General features: G+C 40.9%; 1 protein-coding gene across 1 annotated transcript; it reads right to left on the bottom strand.

Moving 5' to 3' along the window:
* Nucleotides 1–7,970: 7,970 nt before the first annotated feature.
* NPM1 (nucleophosmin 1) lies at nucleotides 7,971–21,154 on the bottom strand. The gene is made up of 11 exons (XM_043887562.1): nucleotides 20,980–21,154; nucleotides 19,110–19,189; nucleotides 18,412–18,531; nucleotides 18,031–18,124; nucleotides 17,718–17,824; nucleotides 17,548–17,618; nucleotides 14,100–14,154; nucleotides 13,425–13,508; nucleotides 12,565–12,666; nucleotides 10,746–10,820; nucleotides 7,971–8,327 (listed from the first exon to the last, which is right to left on the bottom strand). Exons 1-11 carry the CDS (start codon nucleotides 21,035–21,037, stop codon nucleotides 8,289–8,291), a joined length of 885 nt encoding a protein of 294 aa, XP_043743497.1. The 5' UTR covers nucleotides 21,038–21,154; the 3' UTR covers nucleotides 7,971–8,288.
* Nucleotides 21,155–22,288: the final 1,134 nt, after the last annotated feature.

The following is a 22,288-nucleotide window of genomic DNA, read 5'->3' as shown; positions in this document are numbered from 1 at the left end:
CCACTGGCGGCGGCCGGGGCGTTTTCTACGCGCGGGCGGCGAGGGGGCGGGGGGCCGGGGGCGGGCCCGGGCCCGAGCCGGCACAATGAGGATGCGGGGCCCGGGGGCTCCCCCCTCGGGGCGCGGCCGGACGGGCGCTCAGCTCGCTTGGGTGCGCCGCGCCCACATCAAAGGCGGCCCTGCCGGCTTGCCGGCCTGCCGCGGCCTCTCCACTGCCGCCTCCTCTTCTCCTGGCTCTCCGGCTTGGAGGGAGGCGCTCAGACTCTCGGCGACGGGACCAGCAGCTCCGAAGGGGCAGAGCCCGCGAGGCTGGAGCTGATGAGCGCTGGGAGCCGTCGAAATTCTGCGCCTGGGCGCAATGACCCGCGCCACGGCGCAAAGGCTGCCAGAACTGAACCGGCTGCGGTCTCCAACAACGCAGTTAGGTGTAGAATATCCTTCCTCACTCACATTCGTCCCCGCACTCACACCCACCAGCGCCAGAGTGGGGAGCAGGAGAGGGCGGGTCAGGCCCAACCCTCGGGGCGGCTCCACGTGAGGGGGGTCGCTTTTACCCACCCTGTGAATCCACAGAGGATCGTGGCGTATCCCATATCCCTCTGGGAAGGCTAGCCACCCTAAGTGAACCCCTTTCTAATCTCCGTCTCTGCCGTTGAAAGGGAGGGGGCATTGAGGGTTTCTCTTACGCCCCCCACCCACCCCCTTCCAGGGCTCCGGGGTTGGTTCCCAGCTGGGCTCTGATGGGCGAGTCACCTTTGGAAACGCACGGCTGCCACCTAGCGTCCCCAAGGCTTCACTGCAGCCCAGCCCGGGCAGGCTATACAGGCCCGGGAGGAGCCAGCAGGACTCTGGTCAGCGACCACTCCAGGCCCTCTTCTGGCCTCTAGGCTGAGATTTGCTATTTTTTGCATACTAAGCAGTTTGACTCTTTTAACCAGGTCCCTTCTGAGAGCATCTCTTCTCACCCTTTCTGCTTTCTCAGAGGCACCACTCCTGTCCTTCCCACCAACCTCAGAATGTAGGTGTTCTTATCACATGTAAGTGCCGCACACTGTCTGAACCTCCAGACAGCCAGGCTCTACTTAAGTTATAGGAGGAGAGAAACTGAATAAGCTCAAAAAGCAAAATTCAGGAATCCAGACTATTTGGTTAAAAATTTCCTTGTGTCATCGATGATGTGCCATGACTGTGCCATGACTGGTGGTTTTCTATGTTCACTGTGGTTTTCACTTATAGTGAAGCTGAGGTGTGCTTGTGCTTAATCACTCAGGCATGTCCTGCTCTTTGCAACCCCATGGACTGTAGCCTGCCAAGCTCCTGTCCATGGGATTCTCCAGGCAAGAGTACTGGAGTGGGCTGCCATAGGTGCTGTCCAAAAGCAATACTTCCTATATAAATATCAGCAGTTGTTCTGGCTATCAGGCCTCCCTGCCTCCCTGCGAGCGGCTGTAAGCTCCCTTTCAAGGCTGAGGCTATCTTTAAGATACTCTATGTTTTCCTATGTTTATTGTTGGCTGCGTGGGTCTTTGCTGCTCAGGCTTTCTCTGGCTGCAGCATACAGGGGCTACTCGAGCTGAGGTGTGCGGGCTCCTCACTGCAGTAGCTTCTCTTGGTGCGGAGCTCAGGCTCCAGGCACACAGGCTCAGCAGTTGCAGCTCCCCAGCTCTAGAGCACAGGCTGAGTCGTTGTGGCACAAGGGCTTAATTGCTCCAAAACATGTGGGATCTTCCCAGACCAGGGATCAAACCCGTGTCTCCTTCACTGGCAGGCGGATTCTTTACCACTGAACCACCACGGAAGCCCAAAGCTGAGGCTATCTTAAACAGACTGTTTCGGCACTGAAGACAAGTGCAGAAAACCTTTTCAAAGCCAGATGCTGAGTGATGCAGAAAGTTCTTGTTTGAAGCACTGGGCTGAATTTGACATTCTCATTGCTAGAGCTCGTAAATCCCAAGATAGCATGCAATGACCAACCCAAAAGAGATGGACAGAAATGCTCCCATTGGGTCCTGTGACTTACCGTGTGCTTGATCTTACTTTAAGACCTCTGACAGACCAGTCAAGAGGTGGTTTTGGCCTACTGCCTGCTGAAGTGGGGTGTTTGAAGCATCTCCTGGCTAAGAATCAATACTTCCAGTTTCCTATACTATTACTATTTTCTATTACTTTTGAATGAAAAAAATGAGTACATCATTACTCATATTCTAAAATACTTGCAGTTTTTTTTAAGGCTCAGATAGTGTCTGTTGATTTTACAAAGTTGTCACCCAAATAGGACTGGGCTTCCCTTGTAGCTCAGTCAGTAAAGAATCTGCCTGCAGTGCAGGAGACCTGGGTTTGATCCCTGGGTTGGGAAGATCCCTTGGAGAAGGAAATGGAAACCCACTCCAGTGTGTCCTTACCTGGAAAATCTCATGGACAGAGGAGCCTGGTGGGCTGCAGTCCATGGGGTCGCAAAGAGTCAGGCACCACTGAGCGACTAACACTTACTTACAAACAGGATTGACTTTAAGAGACGTTCTGAGTAAGAGTGTAAACTCAAGAGCTAGAGGTCCTGGCTTTGAATACTGCCTCCAACACTTACTTATAAATTCCTGCAGGCTTCCTCATCTACAAGCCACATCTTCCACATCTAAGAACAGCAACAAGTGTTGAGTTGCTGTGAGTTACCAAATGAGATCATTTGGTCTGGCTCACAATGAAGGTTTCAAAGGTTTTAGTTATTATTTAATAACGCTGATCAGGGTTTTCAGGTTACTCTCTCATTATGTTTTTGTTCAAGAAGCCGAAAAGCAGGATCATTCTCAATTTACTGAGAATTTTTCTACTCCAAATCAAATTTTTACACATTCTTCCCTTTCCCCATCATTCACACCTTCAAACCTACTGATTTACCATACAAATGAATCTTAAATGAGCTTTTTCTTTTCAAATTTGACATATTCATGTAGCAATATGGGTCTCTAGTTTGGTAGTCACTTCTCTCCAGTTTTTTCAATCACCGTTTATTGCATCAGGCCCTGGGAGAAGGCCTTTGCTTTAAAAAAGCACTTCACTTCTACTAAGACAAGCAATAAGCAAATAAGCCAAGAGATAAATTCAAGCTTAACAGCATTTTGAAGGAAAACAATGGAATAGAGAGCATCAATTGGCAATACTTAGGCTAGGACCCAAAGGTAGGAAAGCCAGCCATACACAGTATTCCAGGGAAAAGATATCAATTGCCTCCAAGTGGGAAAAGGATGGGTGTGAGTTAGCATGATTTCAATGAGCCCAGGCTCTTGCATTCCCCATATATAGAAAAGTGCTAAATTCCTTGAGGTATCTGGTTTTAATTCACAGAAACACTTTTGACGTTCAGACTACCTGCTCTTTGTTGCAAATTTCTCTATAACCCGACTCCTCCACCCACCTCCTCAGAACAGTTCTCAGTCACTTGAGAGCTGTCTCCCAGGCTTGAAGTCATTCCCACCGAATGTAACAGCTCTCAACTTTTAGGCTGTGGCTTTAAGTCGACAAGCCGTCAAAAGGCCTTTTAAGGCACTATTTATGTACAACTTTTAAATGCTTGGAGTTCAACAAATGTTTATACTTCTGTAAACACCTTTCTTGAGCAATCTCCCCACACCCATCCCTAGTCTCAAGTTGCCATTCATCTGCTGGCACTGGATTCCAGTTTCACATAAACGCATCCACATACAGTACCTGCTCTTGTGTCTGACTTCTTTTGCTCAGCATGTTTGAGATTCATCCTCACTCCTGTCTTTCTTTGGCTTCACCACGCAGCTTGTGGCATCCCAGTTCCCTGACCAGTCATCAAACCCGTGCCCTCTGCATTGGAAAGTAGAGTCTTAACCTCTGAACTGCCTGGCTAGTCCCATCTGGTTGCTGTTATCAGTATTGTTCCTTTTTACTGCCAACTAGTACTCAGTGGCTTCCCCAGTGGCTCAGATGGTCAAGAATCTGCCTGCAATGCGGGAGACCAGGGTTCAATCCCTGGGTCATAAGATCCCCTGGAGAAGAAAATGGCAACCCACTCCAGTATTCTTGCAAAGGAGAATTCCATGGACAGAGGAGCCTGACAGGCTACAGTCCATAAAGTTGCAAAGAGCTGGACACAACTAAGTGACACTTTCACTTTCAGTACTCAATGTGGATATACGCATGTGTTTGGCAATTTAACAAAGGCTTGGTAAGTAAGGGCCAAAGTCCAGTCTGTTTTTAAAAAGCTTAATGCAGCATGGATACACTGTAATGGCGTGACGGGACAGTGGCCTTAAGGAGGCCAATGAAAAAGCTGTTACTAGTTCAGCTAGTTATGGTAGCTGACACCAGGTGGCTGTGTGCTAGTTTGGTGTTGGGGAGTTGGACACACAACAGTCAAATTCCCAGCTCTAGGCTAGCAAGTTTGCAATTTTCTGAGCAGATCTCATTGGCAAAACTTCGCTGGTTGTCTCAAGGGTAGTTGAGATGTATGCAGACTGCTTGACCAATGGAAAGGAACCCCTGGACAGCAGTTAAGTGTTCTTTCTGCCTGCTGATTAATCCTAAGCACCTAGATGCTTTGGGACAGAGTATCTAAATGTTTAGATTCTTTCTACCTCATTTTCAAGTGAAAGTACACTCGTAACACTGCAACCTGACATTCCTGTTCCACCTTTCCAAACCTAAGAATCACAAAATTCAGGGAGTCTATAGAATACATTTTGGAGACAAAGATGAGAGAACCTTCAGCCTAAGAAAATAGGACAAACACAGCCTCAAGTCTTCAAGAGGATCAAGTAGCTCAGTGAGAAAAGTAGACCCTTAGCACAGATGCAGCTGTAAAATTTTCTCTACATCAGCTCTTGGAACTTTCACAGCATTAAAATGGGATGTCTACTGCCAAGTTCATGAGTCAGGGAGCAACTGGTTCTTTTGTTAAAATCTGGCTAAAAGGTAGCCTTGGACTTTCTGCAGTAACTTTAACCCTGTATCTCCACAGCCCAGACCACTAACCTTTAATTTTGTGACCCTTACCCTTCTCTTAGATAATTTCAAACAAAAACAGCCCTATCCTGACAATGTATACACAATCCCCTCCCTATTAACTAAATAGCTTTTACAAGTTTTACACAGGACTATAAACCTCATTTTATTATCATATGCATGATCCAGTAATTTGGACATCTCTTGAATAACATCCCTTATTAACCTGTTTTGTCCTCTGGTTCAGGTTGAAGGTAACTCTACTGTAGAGTTCTCACCCATGACCTAAAGATATAAAAACGAAAAGGTATCAGAAAGAGAAGCTTACTGCTGACAAGTGTTATCTTTGCCCTCCTAGTACTCAAAAATGTTCCTGTTTTTGCAAAGGGTCTTATCTGATCATCCAGGTTAATTAAGTCTGTTAAACAGTATTAATGAGCCATCAACTCCCACCCAGGCTGTGATCTCTAAATGCCACTTTTAACATAAGGAACCAAAGCTCTGTGGAAGACATGGATCAGTAAAGGTCTGAGATAAAGAAAATGTATTCAAACCTGAATTTAGTAGACATCATTAAAATCTATAAACACTAGAGAGGGTGAGAAGAGAGAATTAAAAAAAAAGAATGAAATAATGCCATTTGCACCAACATGGATACAACTACAGATTACCATACTAAGTCACAAAGAGAAAGACAAATACCATGTAGCATGTGGAATCTAAAATATAGCACCAATGAACCTATCTGTTAAACAGAAACAGAACAGACTTGTGGTTGCCAAATGGAAGGCAGGCAGGGGAGGGATGGACTAGGAATTTGGTGCTAGAAAGTGCAAAATATTACACATAGAATGTATAAACAACAAGGTCCTATATTCAATATATTCCTGGGATTAATCATAATGGAAAACATTTTTAAAAAGAATTGTCTATATGTGTATAAACGGAATCATTCTGCTGTACAGACACAACATTCTAAATCAACTATATACTTCAACAAAAAATTTTTATAGTTTTGAAAAAATACTCAAGTTACAAAAAATTTGAATTCAGAATACTTGTTACTTTCAGGTATGCTGACATCAACCATCATTCTCAAAATTGGTAAATGAAAACATTAAATGTTTTTCAAAATTAGGTAGAGGCAGTACAGTAGAGATTTAAAAGTAAAAAAATTAAGTTGCTTTCTATAGTAGGTTGCATGTACTTAGCAGTGTCTGACTCTGCGACCCCATGGACAAAGAAGTCCACTAAACTCCTCTGTCCATGGGATTTCCCTTAACTATACTTATTTTTTAGCATTTATACCAATATTGATTTATGACCAATCTCACTGAGTAGTTTATACAGAACAAAGGGAAGTCAGTGTCTTTAAAAGAGGATTTCCTAAGCCTGGGGGTAGTAGTTTAATTTCCAGATTACTATCATGTTTAATTGGCTGGTATCTAATAGCTAACACTATCAGAGACTTCTGAGGCACAGGGAATCTTTAATTCCTGTCCTTTCAAAAAAAAGCAGCCCTCTAGATCTGATTAGCTGATTTAATAAGCTAACAATCAGTAAGGCCAATTGGAAGTTGTTTTAGATTTCCTGCCACACAGAAGTGCCCATCAGGTAAACCAAATGTTTAACTTCTTCACAACACAACTCAATAAAAATTTCAGACATTACTATCAGCAAGCATACTTCTACTTCTGAACTAGTAAGTAACTAATGCTAGTAATTACCTAACACTCATATCACAAACTAATAAAAAAAAAATACTACCTAGGGAAGGAATGACTCAATTTTACTGCAGTTGCATTATTTGAACACCAGCAATTTTTCAATATAGGATGGCTAAGTGATTTGGGACTCTACTAACAATTTAAAGTAGATCATCTTTTAAAACTGAAGTACATAAACATCTTTTAAAATGGATGTGATTTCAATAAAGAACACTGAATATTTACCATCTCCTAGTATGCCTCCATTAAAATAAAGAGCTACAAGGGCAGACACAACTTATTCAGATATAACTGAATAATCGATGAAGAAAATCACAACGTAAATGACTAGAGGAGAAACCTAACACTTGGAAACAGATTAGACAAGACAGTACTGCCCCAGTATTTTTTGCCACCCTCCAAAATTAATCTACTTTGGAAACTACCCCAGAGATGGAAAGGCTAGTATCTTCAGACCTCCATCAAAATAATCTGGAACTAGAATGCAGTCATCAAGTAACACCCTTCTAATCAATATAATATATAAAATTAATAGGCTGGGAGTGGGGTAATGAGTAAACAATGCATGGATAAGAAAGTTCTTTTCCAGACTCTAGATACTATATCCCAAGAACTAAGGAAGAACATTTGGAAATTAAAAAAGAAAACCAACACAAATTTGAAGACAGAAAATGAAGTCTCTCCCCTAAAGTTTAAACAAACAGGAATGAGGATAAACAAAGAATCATACAGAAAGCCTAAGAATGGATGGGAGTTTAGTAGGAGGCTTAAATCTCCCAAGGAAACACCTGAGTCTTGAGACTAGACCCACAGTCCACCCAGGGTCCAGAAGACTGCAAGACCTAACACTCCAGAACAGCATCAGTAAAGCAATCTTAGAAACCATTGGAGGACACATGAAAGCAGAACAAGACGAGGAATCTTGCCCTGTCGTGCAGTTGAACCTTGCTGAGACAGTTAACGGGGTGCTAAGGATTAGTCCCCAGACGTGCTCATGTAACCATACATGCAATAAACTATCCTCTCCCAAGAATCTCAAGTATGTTATGTGCTATTTTGGATAAACTGAAAAGATGGTCCCAGAAAGCATTTTCTGTTCTGGTTCACACGGAGAATCCAGGTTGAGAAAGGCTGCTGCGGGTTACTTAACATGCCAGATTTTCTTTGGGAGTGAAAAGGCTAGGTTGGGTGGTAGGAAGGTCTGAGGAACATTTGGTTATGTAAATGTATTTCTCTGACGAAGTATAAAGAGGATAACAGAAAGAGAAACAGGGCTACTTTATTAAAATACTGAGTTTATTTCACATGTATATTTTTGTCTCCCCACCATTTCCATCTGTCTGACCACCACTACTACTATTCCTATCATAACATTCCATACATACTTAAAACCAAGCAAAGGGTGGAGTTCCATCTTTAAAAACTAAACAGGCATTTTGGACAACACATTCTTGGCAATGGAACGTGGACAACATTTATCAGACACGGTAGGGAAAGTTCTCACTCTGCATTATAAAAAGGACAGCCAGATATCAACTGTTACAGAAATGAAATAAGACGGAAAATTTTTAACAAACTGTTTAAACTATTTTCTTAAAGAGACTTCCTCCACTGCCAGAGATCTTGAATAGCCTGGAAAAAAAAAAAAAAGAAATGTGGTTGAAAAACCACAACACTTCATAGACACCAATAAATTAAACCACGTCTCTTTGTAAAATTCAAAATAGCTATTTGTCATTCCACCACCAAAAAGGTTCACTCTAGATAATTAATAACTGATTTCAAGGAAATTTATACTCATAATTTAATTTCTAATACTTCAATTTGAACATAAAATCTTATGATTCTTGTAGGCAAAGTCACTCTCATACTAATACACACTTAACACATTTAGCTAAGGAAATCAAGACTAGTTTGGTCAATGTTGCCTCAATGCCACCTGCTTTAGGGCCAAATTCAGAGAAAAACATGCACCTGTATATGGGACACAAACTAAAAAGTTACATTTATCTGAAATATACTATATAAATGTACCAGTTATATCCTTCATCTCTAATTATATTTCCATGATATCTTAATAGTTCCTTGTTTTACAGAATTTGCTTATAAATTCCTTAGTTAGGCTTATATCCTGGTACATTTTAAGTTTCTAGAGTGGTCACATCCAAATTATTTTATTAATGAGAAGACATATGAGGCAGTATATGTAACACGTTCTGCCTATTAGTTACTCAGACAAGCTCTTCCAGTTTTAACACATAAATCCATCTTCCATGACTTGTCTTTCCATTCCTGAGAACTAGTAATATTGCAGTGCTTCAAATCAACAGGAACTGAGTATCATGTCATTCTCTAATCATTAAGTTAAAAATACAAATATCAAACAATATATTTCATAGTATTTGAAAAAGTCAAAAGGTTATCAGATGTTCCTTGACCTGCTTTATAGAGAATACTGATCTTAGAGTAATTCATGCTTCAACTTTGACCGAACATTGTTTGCACCTTTGTACAAACATTCAGCAAAACTTTTATCTGCAGTATTTCCTCAAAAGGTAGTACATTTTCTTAACTTTTTAACTCAAGAGTTTCTGCAAAAAGTTGCTATTTCTCAGGTCCCATCTAAATTTTATTAGCCTAATTCTCACAAGCATCTCTAAAGAAAAACTGCACAAGCAATGGGAAGATATTTTATACATTGTGATTATTCGTATCTGCAACTATGCAATAAAAATGTGACGCATTCAGTGTTTGGATAATTTCCATTATTAGTGAAGTGAATTATCATATTTTTCATTATTACAGAAATTTCACTCTGGCACTTCAAAATATACTTTCAGTTTTGAAGTCAGAAAATACTTCTGATAGCCGTTGAGTTCAGTCATTTCAGCTACAAGACTGATATTATACTATTTGGAAGGCCTTTCCAATTTCACCTCTTTATCTTCATGTGAATTTTTCTTAATCAAAATTGTATTTTACCACTTCCTTTGGTATTAGCTTAAATTATGTATCTCTTATGCTTATCAGTTACAGATGACAATTTATATATCTCACTTTCCACGATTTTCAACACTGAATTAACAACTATCTACTGCACCATTTTTAAAAGGGCTTTTATTTTTACTAAAATGTCCACTATTCAGAAAATTCACAAAATATACACTGGCATTCTGGAATTCAAATATACATAAAGACAGAACAGCAACCAAAAGAATCAAAAAGATTCAATCTGATCATCTCAAGGCCATGGCAATGAAGGCTGAACTCACGTAAAGAATATTAAATCACTGAAAGACTTTCAAACCTGAGAAAAAGTGTTGCCATTAAGTGATTTAAGTACTAAATACTGTGGCAGAAAAAGAGCTCTAATAACAAATTTCTTAATTTACTGAAGAAAGCTGAACACAGGAGATTTAGGGAGTCCTGACAAAAACAACACAGAACATGGCCTGTATGTACATAATGCCTAGCAACCTTGTGTGACAGCTTCTACATTTTCCTTTACAACCTGAGTCAACAACTAGGAGACAGTAAAAATAAATGCAGGATTTTTCTTTTACTGACGAAATACCTTCATATTGAGAAATACAAAATCTAAGTCAATATATTGAGTACAATTTGGCTTCCTGCTTCCAGATTTTACACTTAGGTCTATTTCAGCAACATGTACTTCCCATAACATCTATGGAGAAAATCACCTCTGCCAACTCGTAAGAAAGCAAAAAGACCAGACTGCCCCAAGGAGCCAAATGGAGCAGCAAGGAAAACCACAGCTCATTTCCTTAGCCAACATAGTACCAAAAGCAAACTGAGTTCAGTAACCAAGAAATAACTTACCAACTATATAAAAGCTGGGAAAAATGTACTAAAAAAGTTATCTTCTCAGTTTTTGCCAACTAAATTCTTAAGAGTTTCCATGTATTTAATCTGAAGTATTGTCTGTGGTTAGGAACCTTTTAAAAGAAGCCAATACCTAAAGAGACTAAACAACCATAATAAATCACAATAAAAATTCTGGATTTGGTCATGTCTCCAGAAAGTTGTTACCTCCTGGTCAGTCATCCGGAAACAATTCTTCACATAATTGATAAACTTGGCTTCCACTTTGGGAAGGGAACCACCCTATGGAGACAAAAGCATAAGGGTAAGTATAGAAACACTTTTTGAGGGAGATCATTATGAAATTCCTCAAAGATGTGCATGCTATTTATTACATGGGATTATTTGTGATCATTCCTTGTCCTTTCAAATCTTTTGTTTCAATACCGAATAAACCCTTTTTTAAAAAAGCCTAGAAAGACGTTTGCACAGCATATTAGGACCTAGGTCTTCCATACAGAATAAGTTTCTGACTTCCGCCCACCCACTCCCAGCCACTCTAAAAAACATATAGCCCCTTTGAGTATCATACACACAAGTGACAAAAATTGTTAATCTGAATCTTCTATGCATTTTAGAAAGATCAAAAGAGTTTCAGTTGTGGTGAATTCTTAACTGCCTTATCACCTAGAAAATAAACCTGGCTTTAATTTACATTTTTAAATTACTGTCACATCTGTTATTTGATTCAAATATTTATTGAGCAGCTAGGGAAATACATGGTCAGAGGTGAGGCAATTGCACAAATAGAAAGCAAAGTATAAGGTTCACTGAATCACAGCAGGCAAAGTGTTTTAGGAGATCAATTGATTGCTTCCAGCCTGGAAGGGGCATGGGTGGGTGGCCAATCAGGAAAGGGGATTGAGATTAAAACAGAAGACTTCAGTCTGGACTGCTGATGATACTCAGTTTGGACTATATGTGTCTCTCCTTTTCCTCTCCCCATCTTTGGGCTTAATTTACCAGTAGTGCCCAGGACTGTTCAATGCGCCTGCAATTAAACCAAGGAGATAGGACCATATTAAAATTGAGGGGGAGGATATCTAAATTGTCAGTCTAGCACTGTATGCAAGGGATAAAAAACACAGCAGTGATACCAGGAAGGCTATAAGATTTACAGCAGTACTGAAACAAAATCAAGAAATACATTCTGGTTCTAAAATGTTAGTTTTCCAACTGACTCATAACTGCATAAGGAAAGGAAATCTACCGAAGCCTTGCAGAACCTAAAGCACTGGAAAAACAAGGGAAAAGGAGTTACTAACTTTTCCTCTCAATTCTACATTTATTCTCATTAACTGAGGTCTAAGAATATTAATTCTGCTCACAGAATTTTAAAGGTTCCTCTCAAATGTTTCAAGGCATTTAAGTCAATTACGCTATACTCCAGAGTTCACTAAAGTCCATGAAAAGTAGATTCTCCCAACTCCAAATCAAGCAAGTAGGACAAAAGCTAATCTTTTTCTCACATGTTCCCACTATTTAAGACAAAAGATAACTAAATATAAACATGTTTGTCATTCAAATATTCAAGTATCACATGTATTGACTGGTGACACCTTGGTGCAAAAGGCAAATAGAATTATTTGTTGGAGAATGTTTCTGACTAGTCAAAAGTATGTAATTTTTTTTTAAACTGTAACAGCCAGACTACATTTCCAGCTGTTTGCTTTAGAAGACTCATACGCCCTCTGCTGGTACTGTGGAATCTTATGAACAGAACAGGCAATGGGAAATGGTCTAATTTAACATCTAAAGTCAGAATACATCTTACCATCAACTTATTTGTATTCCTTTTATAATGGAAAATAAAGCATATGTAAATTCAAATATACCAAAAAAAAAAAATCACCAGAGATTATAAACTAGTTAGCCATTTTTGAGAAAGTTTCACACCACAAAAGGGCAGGTATATCAGGATAAAAAATGAGAAACAGTTCTGTTCCAATCCCCAGAAGGTTTCCTTAAGGAAGACTCTCTCACTCACTTTTTCTATACTTGCTTGCATCTTTGCTTTAATGTCTTCTACAGAGCTAGGTCCTTTCGGTGTTTTAGGTGTTTTTTCCTGTTTTTTGAAGGATTCTTGACCCTGAAAGAAAAAGTAAATTTCAACACAGGATCTGGATTTTCTCAATAAATAAAATTCTTAAATCCTTTACTGTAAAAACAAGTGTGTATACACCAGAGTTGAGTTACCAATACAAATTAATTAATCATTTGAATAATTATTTTTGCCCTTAAATTATTCCTTAATTGGAAACTAGAAGGTCCCTAAGAATAAATCAAAGGTATTACAGTTTTATGCCTGGGGCCCATTCCATAGAACTTAAGAGAAAATCTCCCAATATGCAGCCAGCTGTGAGAAACTGCCTTATGTGATAAATATACCTTTTAGATAGAAGCAAGAACCCTTAAATAACACAATATCACAACAATCTTTGTTGGCTTTCTCCCTTATGAGAAAGCCAGCAGCAATATACAGTTGACCCGTGAATGTCAATAGACCACCCCAGCACTCCCCGCGGTCATTTGGTCCTTCATATGTGTATTACCAACTTACTGTCAGCCTCCACACCTGTGATCCCTCTGCATCCAGGCTGAACCAACCATGGATGTGCACTACTATGGTGTTTACCACTTAAATCCATGATAAATGGACCCATGCAGTTTAAAACTTTGTTGTTCAAGGGTCAACGGTCCAGCATAGGATGAATGCCAATAAAATAAGCACATTTTAGCCGTTTTGTCACCCTAAAGTCGTTCTCCAAAGACCTACCAAATTTTATGAGAACAGTAGAACCTAACTACTTCAATGAAGCTTGCATCGGTATGTATGTTACCACTTACTTTTGATCGTGGTGTTGATGGTTTTGAGTCTTTTCCATTTTGGTTCGATTTTTGTGCATTTTTGGCTGGAGTATCTCGTACAGACTGCAATTAAATTCATCACATTAATCTTAACCAATGCCCCTCCCTACAGAACAGACTGGCTGTAGTCACCAGTCACTGAGTGTGTCCTACTCTATGCGACCCCATGGACTGCAGCCCACCAGGCTCCTCCGTTCATGGCATTTTCCAGGCAAGAGTACTGGAGTGGGGTGCCATTGCTTTCTCCAGGGGAGTCTTCCTGACCCAGAAATTGAACCCAGGCAAGTCTGCCTGCATTGCAGGCAGACGTTTTACTGTCTGAGCCATCAGGGAAGCCCAAACCATGTAAACAGACATAGCACTGCAAATTAAACTGCCCCAAAGCATGTAAAAGCAGCAGTCAGGTTAAGATAAAATAGTCATTTTCACAAAAGGGCTAATGGGGAGAAGGCTACTACTACACAGAGAACAAGTTAATTCCTCACTATTAGGAATGTTTCCAAAACAGCCCTATTCAAGAGCAATTTTAAGTGGGAGATCAGCATCTTCTGTGACAACTTTTGATAACCATCAAACAAGCCAAAGAAATCAAAAATCCCCACCTTTTATTATTTAACTATTTCCAACAATCTTAAATTACTGTATCTTACTTACTTTCTTTACTGGAGCTTTTTCTTCAACTTCCTCATCAAAATCGTCATCATCATCACTACAAATGAAGTAAGTGCTTATTACTTATTCAATGTACTCAACAAATCTAGAAAGCTTATCCAGAAAGTGGATGAACCCACAAGTTTAGTCAATCAAAGCAAATCAAACTTTTGGGGGTCGACAAAAGGACTGAAAGCACAGTCCTTAAGGGAAATGCTGTCAAATGCAGTGTATGGATGAACTGCACGGACATCATACCAAGGGGAGACTGTCAGACCGTCACTAGATAGATGAATACTGTACGACGCCCTAATTGGAGGTTTATCCAAAGCAATCACTACAGAAACCAGAAGATGGGTGGCTGCCAGGGGAAAGGTGGAAATGGGGACTTTTTATTCAGTGGTTACGGTTTTTAGTATTACTAGATGGGCCTGACCTGTTACACAACAATGTCATTATGATTAAAACTACTAAACTGCTCGCTTCAAATAGTTAAGATGGTACAGAATAGTTAAGATGGTACAGTGTTATTTTTTACAACTGAAAAGAGATGTTTAAAAATGAAAATAGGGTTAAAGAAATTAAAATAGCAACATCCCACATTCATGGACCAGTAAATACTAAGGTGGCAACTCCCCAAATTAATTTACAGATTTAACAATCCCTAAAAGAATCCTAGGTGGCTTCTCCATAGAAACTGATACTAAAACTCACACTGAAGCTCAAGGAAGTCAAAATGAACCTTGAGAAAGAACAATGTAGACACATTCATGTTAAGTAATTACAAACTAAGGTGTATAAAAACTACAAAGCAACAGAAATCAGAATGGTTTACTAGTGGTAGGACAGACATAGAACTGAAGGATCCAGAAACAAAACTATGTAAGCATGGTAACTATTTTCAAAAAGGGGGGAAAGACCATTCAATGGGGAAAGATCTTTCACAAATGGTGCTGGGACTACTGGGTATTCACAGTAACTGGCTCCTGCCTCACAATATATACAAAACTTAGTTCAAAATGGATAAAAGATAAAAAATGAGCTAAACTATAAATCTGGAATGGTTTCTTAGGTTTGACACCAAAAGCACAAATAATAAAATTAACTGGACTTTATGAAAGTAAAAAACTTGTCTGTAAGGGACTGTCACACAAAGACAACACATGGGATGGGAGAAAACATTTGTAAATTCTAAGGGATTTGTTTCCAAAACATACAAAAGTTCTTATAGCTCAATAATACAAAACAAGTACAAGTACTAGCACATGCTACAAAGGTGAATCTTAAAAATATTGAGGGTAAGTGAAACCAACCAGAACAGGGCACACACTATGATTCCATTTATATGAAATATCCAAAACAGACAAATTTTTTAAAAAAAGTGTATTAGCAGTTGACTAGAGCTGAAGAAAATGAGGGATTATACCATGGTTTCTTCTGAGGTGATGAAATGCTCTGAAATTGGCTGCACAACTGGGCATATACCATAAACTACAGAATTGTACTCGAAATTTTAATTACCTCACAAACTGAGTATTACATAGTCTCAAAAATAAGACAACTTCATCTATGTTCAACCAAAGAAACACCTCTTTTCCAATACCAGAGAAAAACATCTGCTGTGTTAACTGGATCAAGTACCATATAATTTACACTAAAAGCATATAACATCTCTTAAGTGACTTTTATCAGTGATTTTATCAATTTTGGCCCTAGCACCCAAAAACTACATGTGGTACCCCCATATGAAAAGTAAGACGACAGTGATTTTGTATACAACCACTACCAGTATTGTAAGCAGTTTTAAGCATCAGAATATTGCCTAATAAAACAGGTGGAGAGGATGTTTTTTCTGGAGAACCCCACTTTTCTCACTGCTACCTCAATGTAGAACCAGAAGAGTCTCCACCACCGCCTCACTTGACCTGGCTCCTGTGGGAAAACCTACAACCCGGAAGGAAGTCCCGCTCAAGGAGCATCAGGACCCAGCCCTGAGCACAGGCCACCTGGGGAATGGCCACTCTTGCCCAACAGGGGCCCCAGGCCAACCAGGCGTGAGCACCTAACACTTTCTGGGCCCCCTAAAAACTGTCCTCATATACCCATTACAGTTCCCTGGGCCACTCAGAATAACAGTAATCTACCAAGGCTGCATTTGTAAACCACACTAACTTTTAAACTTTTTATACTGGAATACAGTTAACAATGGTGCGTTGGCCATATTAAACTTTTAACGTACACAATGGTCTTCAGCTTTTCTTACTTACATCAACAGCAAGTCAACCAACCCCACACCATACCCTTTCCACCCCCAAAACAGGACCCATTGGTCATTGTCTCCTAACCAACGGACTCTAAACTTCGGTACCCTCAACAGGATCTATTAACTGCCTCTACTTATTCATATATCTGACTATACACTTTTCCCGCCTTATACCAAAAATCTTCCTGATTTGGACCCGGTTACCATCTACACTTTTCATTCCTCCCTAATCACCTAACTAAAGAAAACTTAAAGGAGACATGGAAGACAAGAACACCAACTATTTACATTGCAGTTACATCAGGAATTATCCCTTTTAAAGATAGGAAGTCTTGAAAGCCCAAGCATAATCAAGTAGTAACAAACACCAACTATACTGTTTGTTGTGTGATATGCAAGTAACTTAGAATTTTAAGCATTCAGCTCTTTCATATTTTCTGCTTTCATTATCATGCTCAAAGACCTTTTAAAATAACTACCAGCTTGACTAGTTGAGGTTACTGAAAATCTGATTTGCAGATTTTATTTTTCATTAGGGCATGTTCTCTCAGAGTCTGTCTTAGATTCCAGTTTCAGTATGTATGGACCAACATGAGAACTCAAGAACAAAGCTGGCAGGCAGTTAAACATTCAACACTAACAAATTTTTATATTGCTACATATAGGAAAGACTAATTATGAATAGCATTTTATTCCATAGCATGTTTGTAACTTTACCATAATCCTAGTTAACAAACATATCAAATCTTGTTTATGATCATTAAACTCCCCAATAAAACCCTACTCCCTTTTAGAATCTAATTCTCTCCTAAGGACCAGATAATCATGAGCCAAAATCCTTTATGGGGAAAAAAAATCATCATGTGACAACTTACAAAATGTATACAGCTGGAGCTATTCAGATTCTTTGTAGGCCTAATCCATTTATTACTGTACAGTAATAAAATACAGCAAACTTAGCATACAGTAATGTGTCCACTAAATCCTCCTCAGGAAAAAAAAGGAACCTAGTCAAATGTATTTAGGAAATGCCACATACTTCATCCTTTAACACAAACTGACAACCATTGACCATTCACCTCTTGTGTAACTAAAACAATTACTTAATCCCACATGATGATTTTGATAAATTGTTTTCACAATCACTCCCATACAACTACGTCAAGTTTCTAAGGGCTTACTACTTACTCGTCTTCATCATCATCGTCGTCATCTTCATCATCATCGTCATCTTCATCAGCAGCAAGCTTTACTTTTTTCTTAAAAAAATAATTGGACACATACTCATGAATAAGTGTTAATCCAAACTACTGAACTGAAGGCAAGAATAAATTATGTGTAGCAAATTACATCCATACCTGGGGAACCTTGCTACCACTTCCAGGGGCAGAACGCTTTCCAGATATACTTAGGAGTTTCACATCCTCCTCCTCTTCATCTTCTGACTCTGCATCTTCCTCCACAGCTAAAATAAAATTCTTTATTAGCCACTACTAAAACTCAACAGCAAGAACTCAGGAAAAAAAAAACAACACTGCTTTTCTAGTTATAAATTACTAGGTTCCCACCTGAACCTATTACAGACAGTAGCACCAGAACTAAACATACTTTATAAAAGTCCAAATTGGGAACAAGGCAACTGTATTAAAAACAATAAACAGTGTAACATACCTACTAAGTGCTGTCCACTGATATGCACAGGCCCTGAACCACACTTCAACCGTAAGACCACAGGTGGTGTAATTTCAAAGCCCCCAAGAGAAACCTAAAAAGAAATTATAAACCACTAAATATTGTGGAAAAAAAAAAGTTACATGTTTGGTATAAAATCTGTTCCTAACTTTAAAATGTTTCTGAACAAGCAAACCCATCAGCCAAATGAACAAATCAGTGAGCCAGTTTTTTCATAAACAAGCAGCTACCACCATGTTCAAGAGTTATCAGTTACCCCAGTGACAGAAGAGTAACCTAAATGACATCCACCTTAATGAAACAGAATAGACTAAAATCTAATTAGACAAAATTAGCCCAAAAGTACTAAAGCACCCTTACCGTTGGCTGTACAGACATTTTCAAAGTTGCCAGTGTTACTTTAATTGGACTGCCTTCATAATTCATCGCCTCTGCTTCAACAATGTGTAACTCATCCTTTGCTCCAGCCCCTAAACTGACCTGTAAAGAGAAAAACAGTGCTTCAACTTAGTTTCCACCATTCTACAAAGCCCTGCAAACTAGTTGTTTTTAAAAGTAGACAATTATAACCTTTCATTATTACCACTGACCAGAGAAACTGACTTGAGCACAATGCTGTCTTCAAGTTTTATGCGATTAAGATTCAGTAAATCTAAACACAGAAAAACACATTTGATAACACAGATGTTTATGTCATCACGCATGCAAAGTATAAGTCACCTAACATTTATCAGCCACCTACAAATTAGGTTGTAGGCTATAGGCTACTGTCTGTGGAGAACAAAGTAAGATCTGTATCGATCACTCTCTTAAAAGGCTTTTTAATCCAACTGAAGAAGTGAAGTACACTAATAAGGAAAGCTGAACAGTGTGACTGGACTTTACAATTGCCAAGTAAGTGGTGAAGAGGCCAAGTTTCCTGCACACACATTTAGAAAATCAAGTAGGTACAACTCAGAAAAACACTATTACAAAGTATTAAGCCACACTTAAGTAATAACAACTAAGAGGCTGAAATCCAGAAAAGTTTTGTAATTTATTTTGAAAAGATTAAGTACCGTTCTTAAAGATAACTGGTGCTCATTTTCATCATTATCCACCTTGAAGTGATAATCTCTGTCAGCCTTTAGTTCACAACCTGTAAATTAAGAACAAAACCAACTGTAACAAGAAGGAAAATAACACTGAAACTTCAGTGTGTGTAACTAAAGAGTTAACTTGTAAAGGAATTTTTACTATTCTAGCTACCAAAAACGAAGAGGTACCACTCCCTGGATTTCTTGAACACAAGTTTATCAACATCAAATAATATCCATACAGAGCGTTATAAATTCCACTTTCCCACTATACTATTTAATTCTCAACTACATGGTCTCAGAAATAGCATCAAAAATTCCAGTAAAGCTGGAATTGAAACCCACCCTAACAATGTTGATAAAATCCCACTATTTAAAAAAGTTGATTACCTACCAAAACTCCCAAGTGCCAAATTTAGAAGTGGCAAGGGTTACACAAACACCTACATCAACAGCTTGTATTTGTAGCAGAAAAACTACAAATGTAGAACTAAAACTCCCTACACGGGTCAACATTCCACTTTTGAGGTGTCAGAAATCATGTACATTAAATTCTGCTCCGAAGTTAAGACATGGAACTATGTTAAGGATATTTCCAATACAGTTAACATAAAAAGTTTGATATAGATCCAAAACGCTAGTTTTTCAAAATGCTAGGAATAAAAGCCTTAACGTATATAGTGCATGTTATTACTACCACTCATGAATAGGCAAATTATTTGAAATACCATCAGAATTAAATTTTAAATAGTTCTATTTAATTACCATCTAATAGTTACTGGAAGAGATGCCTCAAAGCCTGACACAAGGAAATGGCTTCAACAACTAAGTTTAGTGAGACTGAAAACCCAGAAAGACCCTCACTGTGCGTGAGAGGGAAATCCCCAAAACCTTACAAGTTTAACAGAAGGCCCTCTACAGCCCCAAATCATTTGTAACGCAACAGTTCTGGAAGCAAGGGTCGTCTAATTGTCCTTAAGCCGCTTCTAAGTTCAGTACCACATCTGTAAAGTGGGCGCGGTGGAATTTGAAAAAGGGTTCTCTAAACGAGTACTACCAACATAGATGTTAAGCACTGAACAAAGACGTCCAGAGTCCTGGCGCTACCAACCACTTCGCCTAACATTTCCCGCCCACCAGCCTCAATTAAGCCCTAGGTCTCCAAGCTTGGGGGTGACAAGACACCAGAAAGCCCCGGATGTAGCGCCCACACCCCCTCCTCCCAACCACGTGGCAACCACGTGCTCCCAGCGGTCGCGGCCTCCTCAAGCCCGGCCGGGCCGCACCTCCCCTCCCCGCGTAACCGGCCGAGGCAACGGGACCGAGTCTTGGTCCTACAGCTCCTGACCCTGAGGCCCGATGACAACGCCATACTCAATCCATCCTCTCGTTCGGAAAGGAGGCTCAGGCCTCACACTCCGAAACCACACAACCTCCTGCACAACCAACCCGGAGATCAGCATCAGGCACCCGCCGGGAAATCAGAAGCCTACCAACTATCACAAAGCCCCCCAAAATAACTGTAGCCGGAGTTCTACCACGGGCCCCAGCTAACGCCAAACTCTCAACCGGTCGCTCCCAAGTTACCTCAGGCCCTAGGCCGCCGACCGCTCATGCCCAAGCCTTCAGGCCGCCCCTCCTTACCATCTTCTCCGTGCTGCCGGCTCGACTCTCCTGGATCTCCATCCCTCAGGCTGCAGGATCCTGGCAGCTAGCTTCCGACTCCCTCAGACCTCCAGCCTGCTTAGTTTTCTCCGCCAACCCAGGCCTCAACGTGATTCCACCCCCCCCCCCCCATCAAAGCCTCCAGGCCCTCCTCGGCCTCGCTCCAACCCCTCCCCCCAGCAGTTACCGAAAAGATAGTTCTGGGGCCTCAAGGGGCTCATGTCCATGTCCATTGAATCCTCCATGGGTTGGCGGCACGCACTTATGTGGGAGAGAAGCCGGACGGAATTAAACGACTACTATTCGAAAGAGCAGCCGCGCAGGACGGAATCACACCAGGGAAAGGACGCGGGCTCCCCGCGTACATATATAGCATCCTGGAGATCTCGCGAGAGTTCCTCAAGTCCCGTTTCCGCGCGCGTGCTCCGGTGCACCCGCCCCTCCCGGGCGCTCTCGCGCGCAAGCGCTCTTCAACCTCACTCCTTTCTATCTCGCCCCCCACCTCCTCCAGGTACTCCGCGGGCTCCCACTGAGCACGCGCACTTGTACCCCGGCCCCACCCCTCCGCAGCAGCTGCTGCCTGTGCGCAGGCGTGCTTCCCCGGGTAGTGCACCATCTCCCCCCTTCAAGCCTTCCACGTCTTCTCCCGTTCTGGCGCGCGGGCCTTGCGCCAAAAGCCTGCACAGCCCACCCAGCAAAATGGCGACGGCAACGTTGAGCTGTGTTAGGTCCTGGAGGGCGAGCTGGTTGTGAGTCGGAGAGCGGCTCGATTCACCTTTCTCCATCCCCTGGTGCCTCGCAGGCCACCACACAGACATCACCATTGCGGGGTTTTTTTTGACTTGCCTGAAGGCCTGGGCTCAGAATTCATTGTTTAAAGTTAAAGCTTGTGGTTCCACATACACTGAACTGTGGAATATTATTTGTTGGAGAGAAAAGATGTAGCTGCTGGTCACACTTATTCAACTATGTTTTTAATCGCTCTGTCCTTTCTGAAGAAACATCTCCGAAGTTGAAGTCCTTCCTCATTATGTCATTTGGAGGCAAAAAGGGACTAAATCGGCCTGTTCCACATGAGCAGGGCAGGAACCAAGCCAGGGTGATTTCTCCAGACGGAAGGTTTTAAACTGCTGTTCCCCGAAGGCTCAGGGGTAAGAATCCGCCTGCAACTCAGGAGACGCCGGTTCGATCCCTGGGTCAGGACGATCCCTGAGCGTAGGAAGTGGAAACCCATTCTAGTGTTCTTGTCTGGGAAATCCCAGGGATAGAGGAGCCTGGCGAGCTACAGTCCAAAGGGTCTCAAAGACTCGGACATGGAGCGCGCACTGTAAGGTCCTGTGAGGTATATGTGACTATCCCCACTTCTCAGCCCCAGCCGGTGCCCAAATAAGTGAGGTGATTACTGATAGGCTTCTCTAGCTCCAAGTTCAATACTAACATCCATCTAAAACAGCTCGCAGGATTATATGAGGGTGCATATATGAGACCCTCATTGT

The sequence above is a fragment of the Cervus elaphus genome, chromosome 25 (genome assembly GCF_910594005.1).
Source record: "Cervus elaphus chromosome 25, mCerEla1.1, whole genome shotgun sequence".
Classification (NCBI taxonomy): domain Eukaryota; kingdom Metazoa; phylum Chordata; class Mammalia; order Artiodactyla; family Cervidae; genus Cervus; species Cervus elaphus.
This window is presented reverse-complemented; position numbering and strand designations above follow the sequence as displayed.

Excerpts from the sequence above, each read along its gene's own strand:
- NPM1 (XM_043887562.1), bottom strand. The coding sequence starts at position 21,037 with ATGGAGGATTCAATGGACATGGACATGAGCCCCTTGAGGCCCCAGAAC. Across the intron at positions 17,825-18,030 it reads CAGTGGACAGCACTTAGTAG|CTGTGGAGGAAGATGCAGAG; the intron begins GTATGTTACACT and ends ATTTTATTTTAG. Across the intron at positions 12,667-13,424 it reads CATCAACACCACGATCAAAA|GGTCAAGAATCCTTCAAAAA; the intron begins GTAAGTGGTAAC and ends TTTTTCTTTCAG.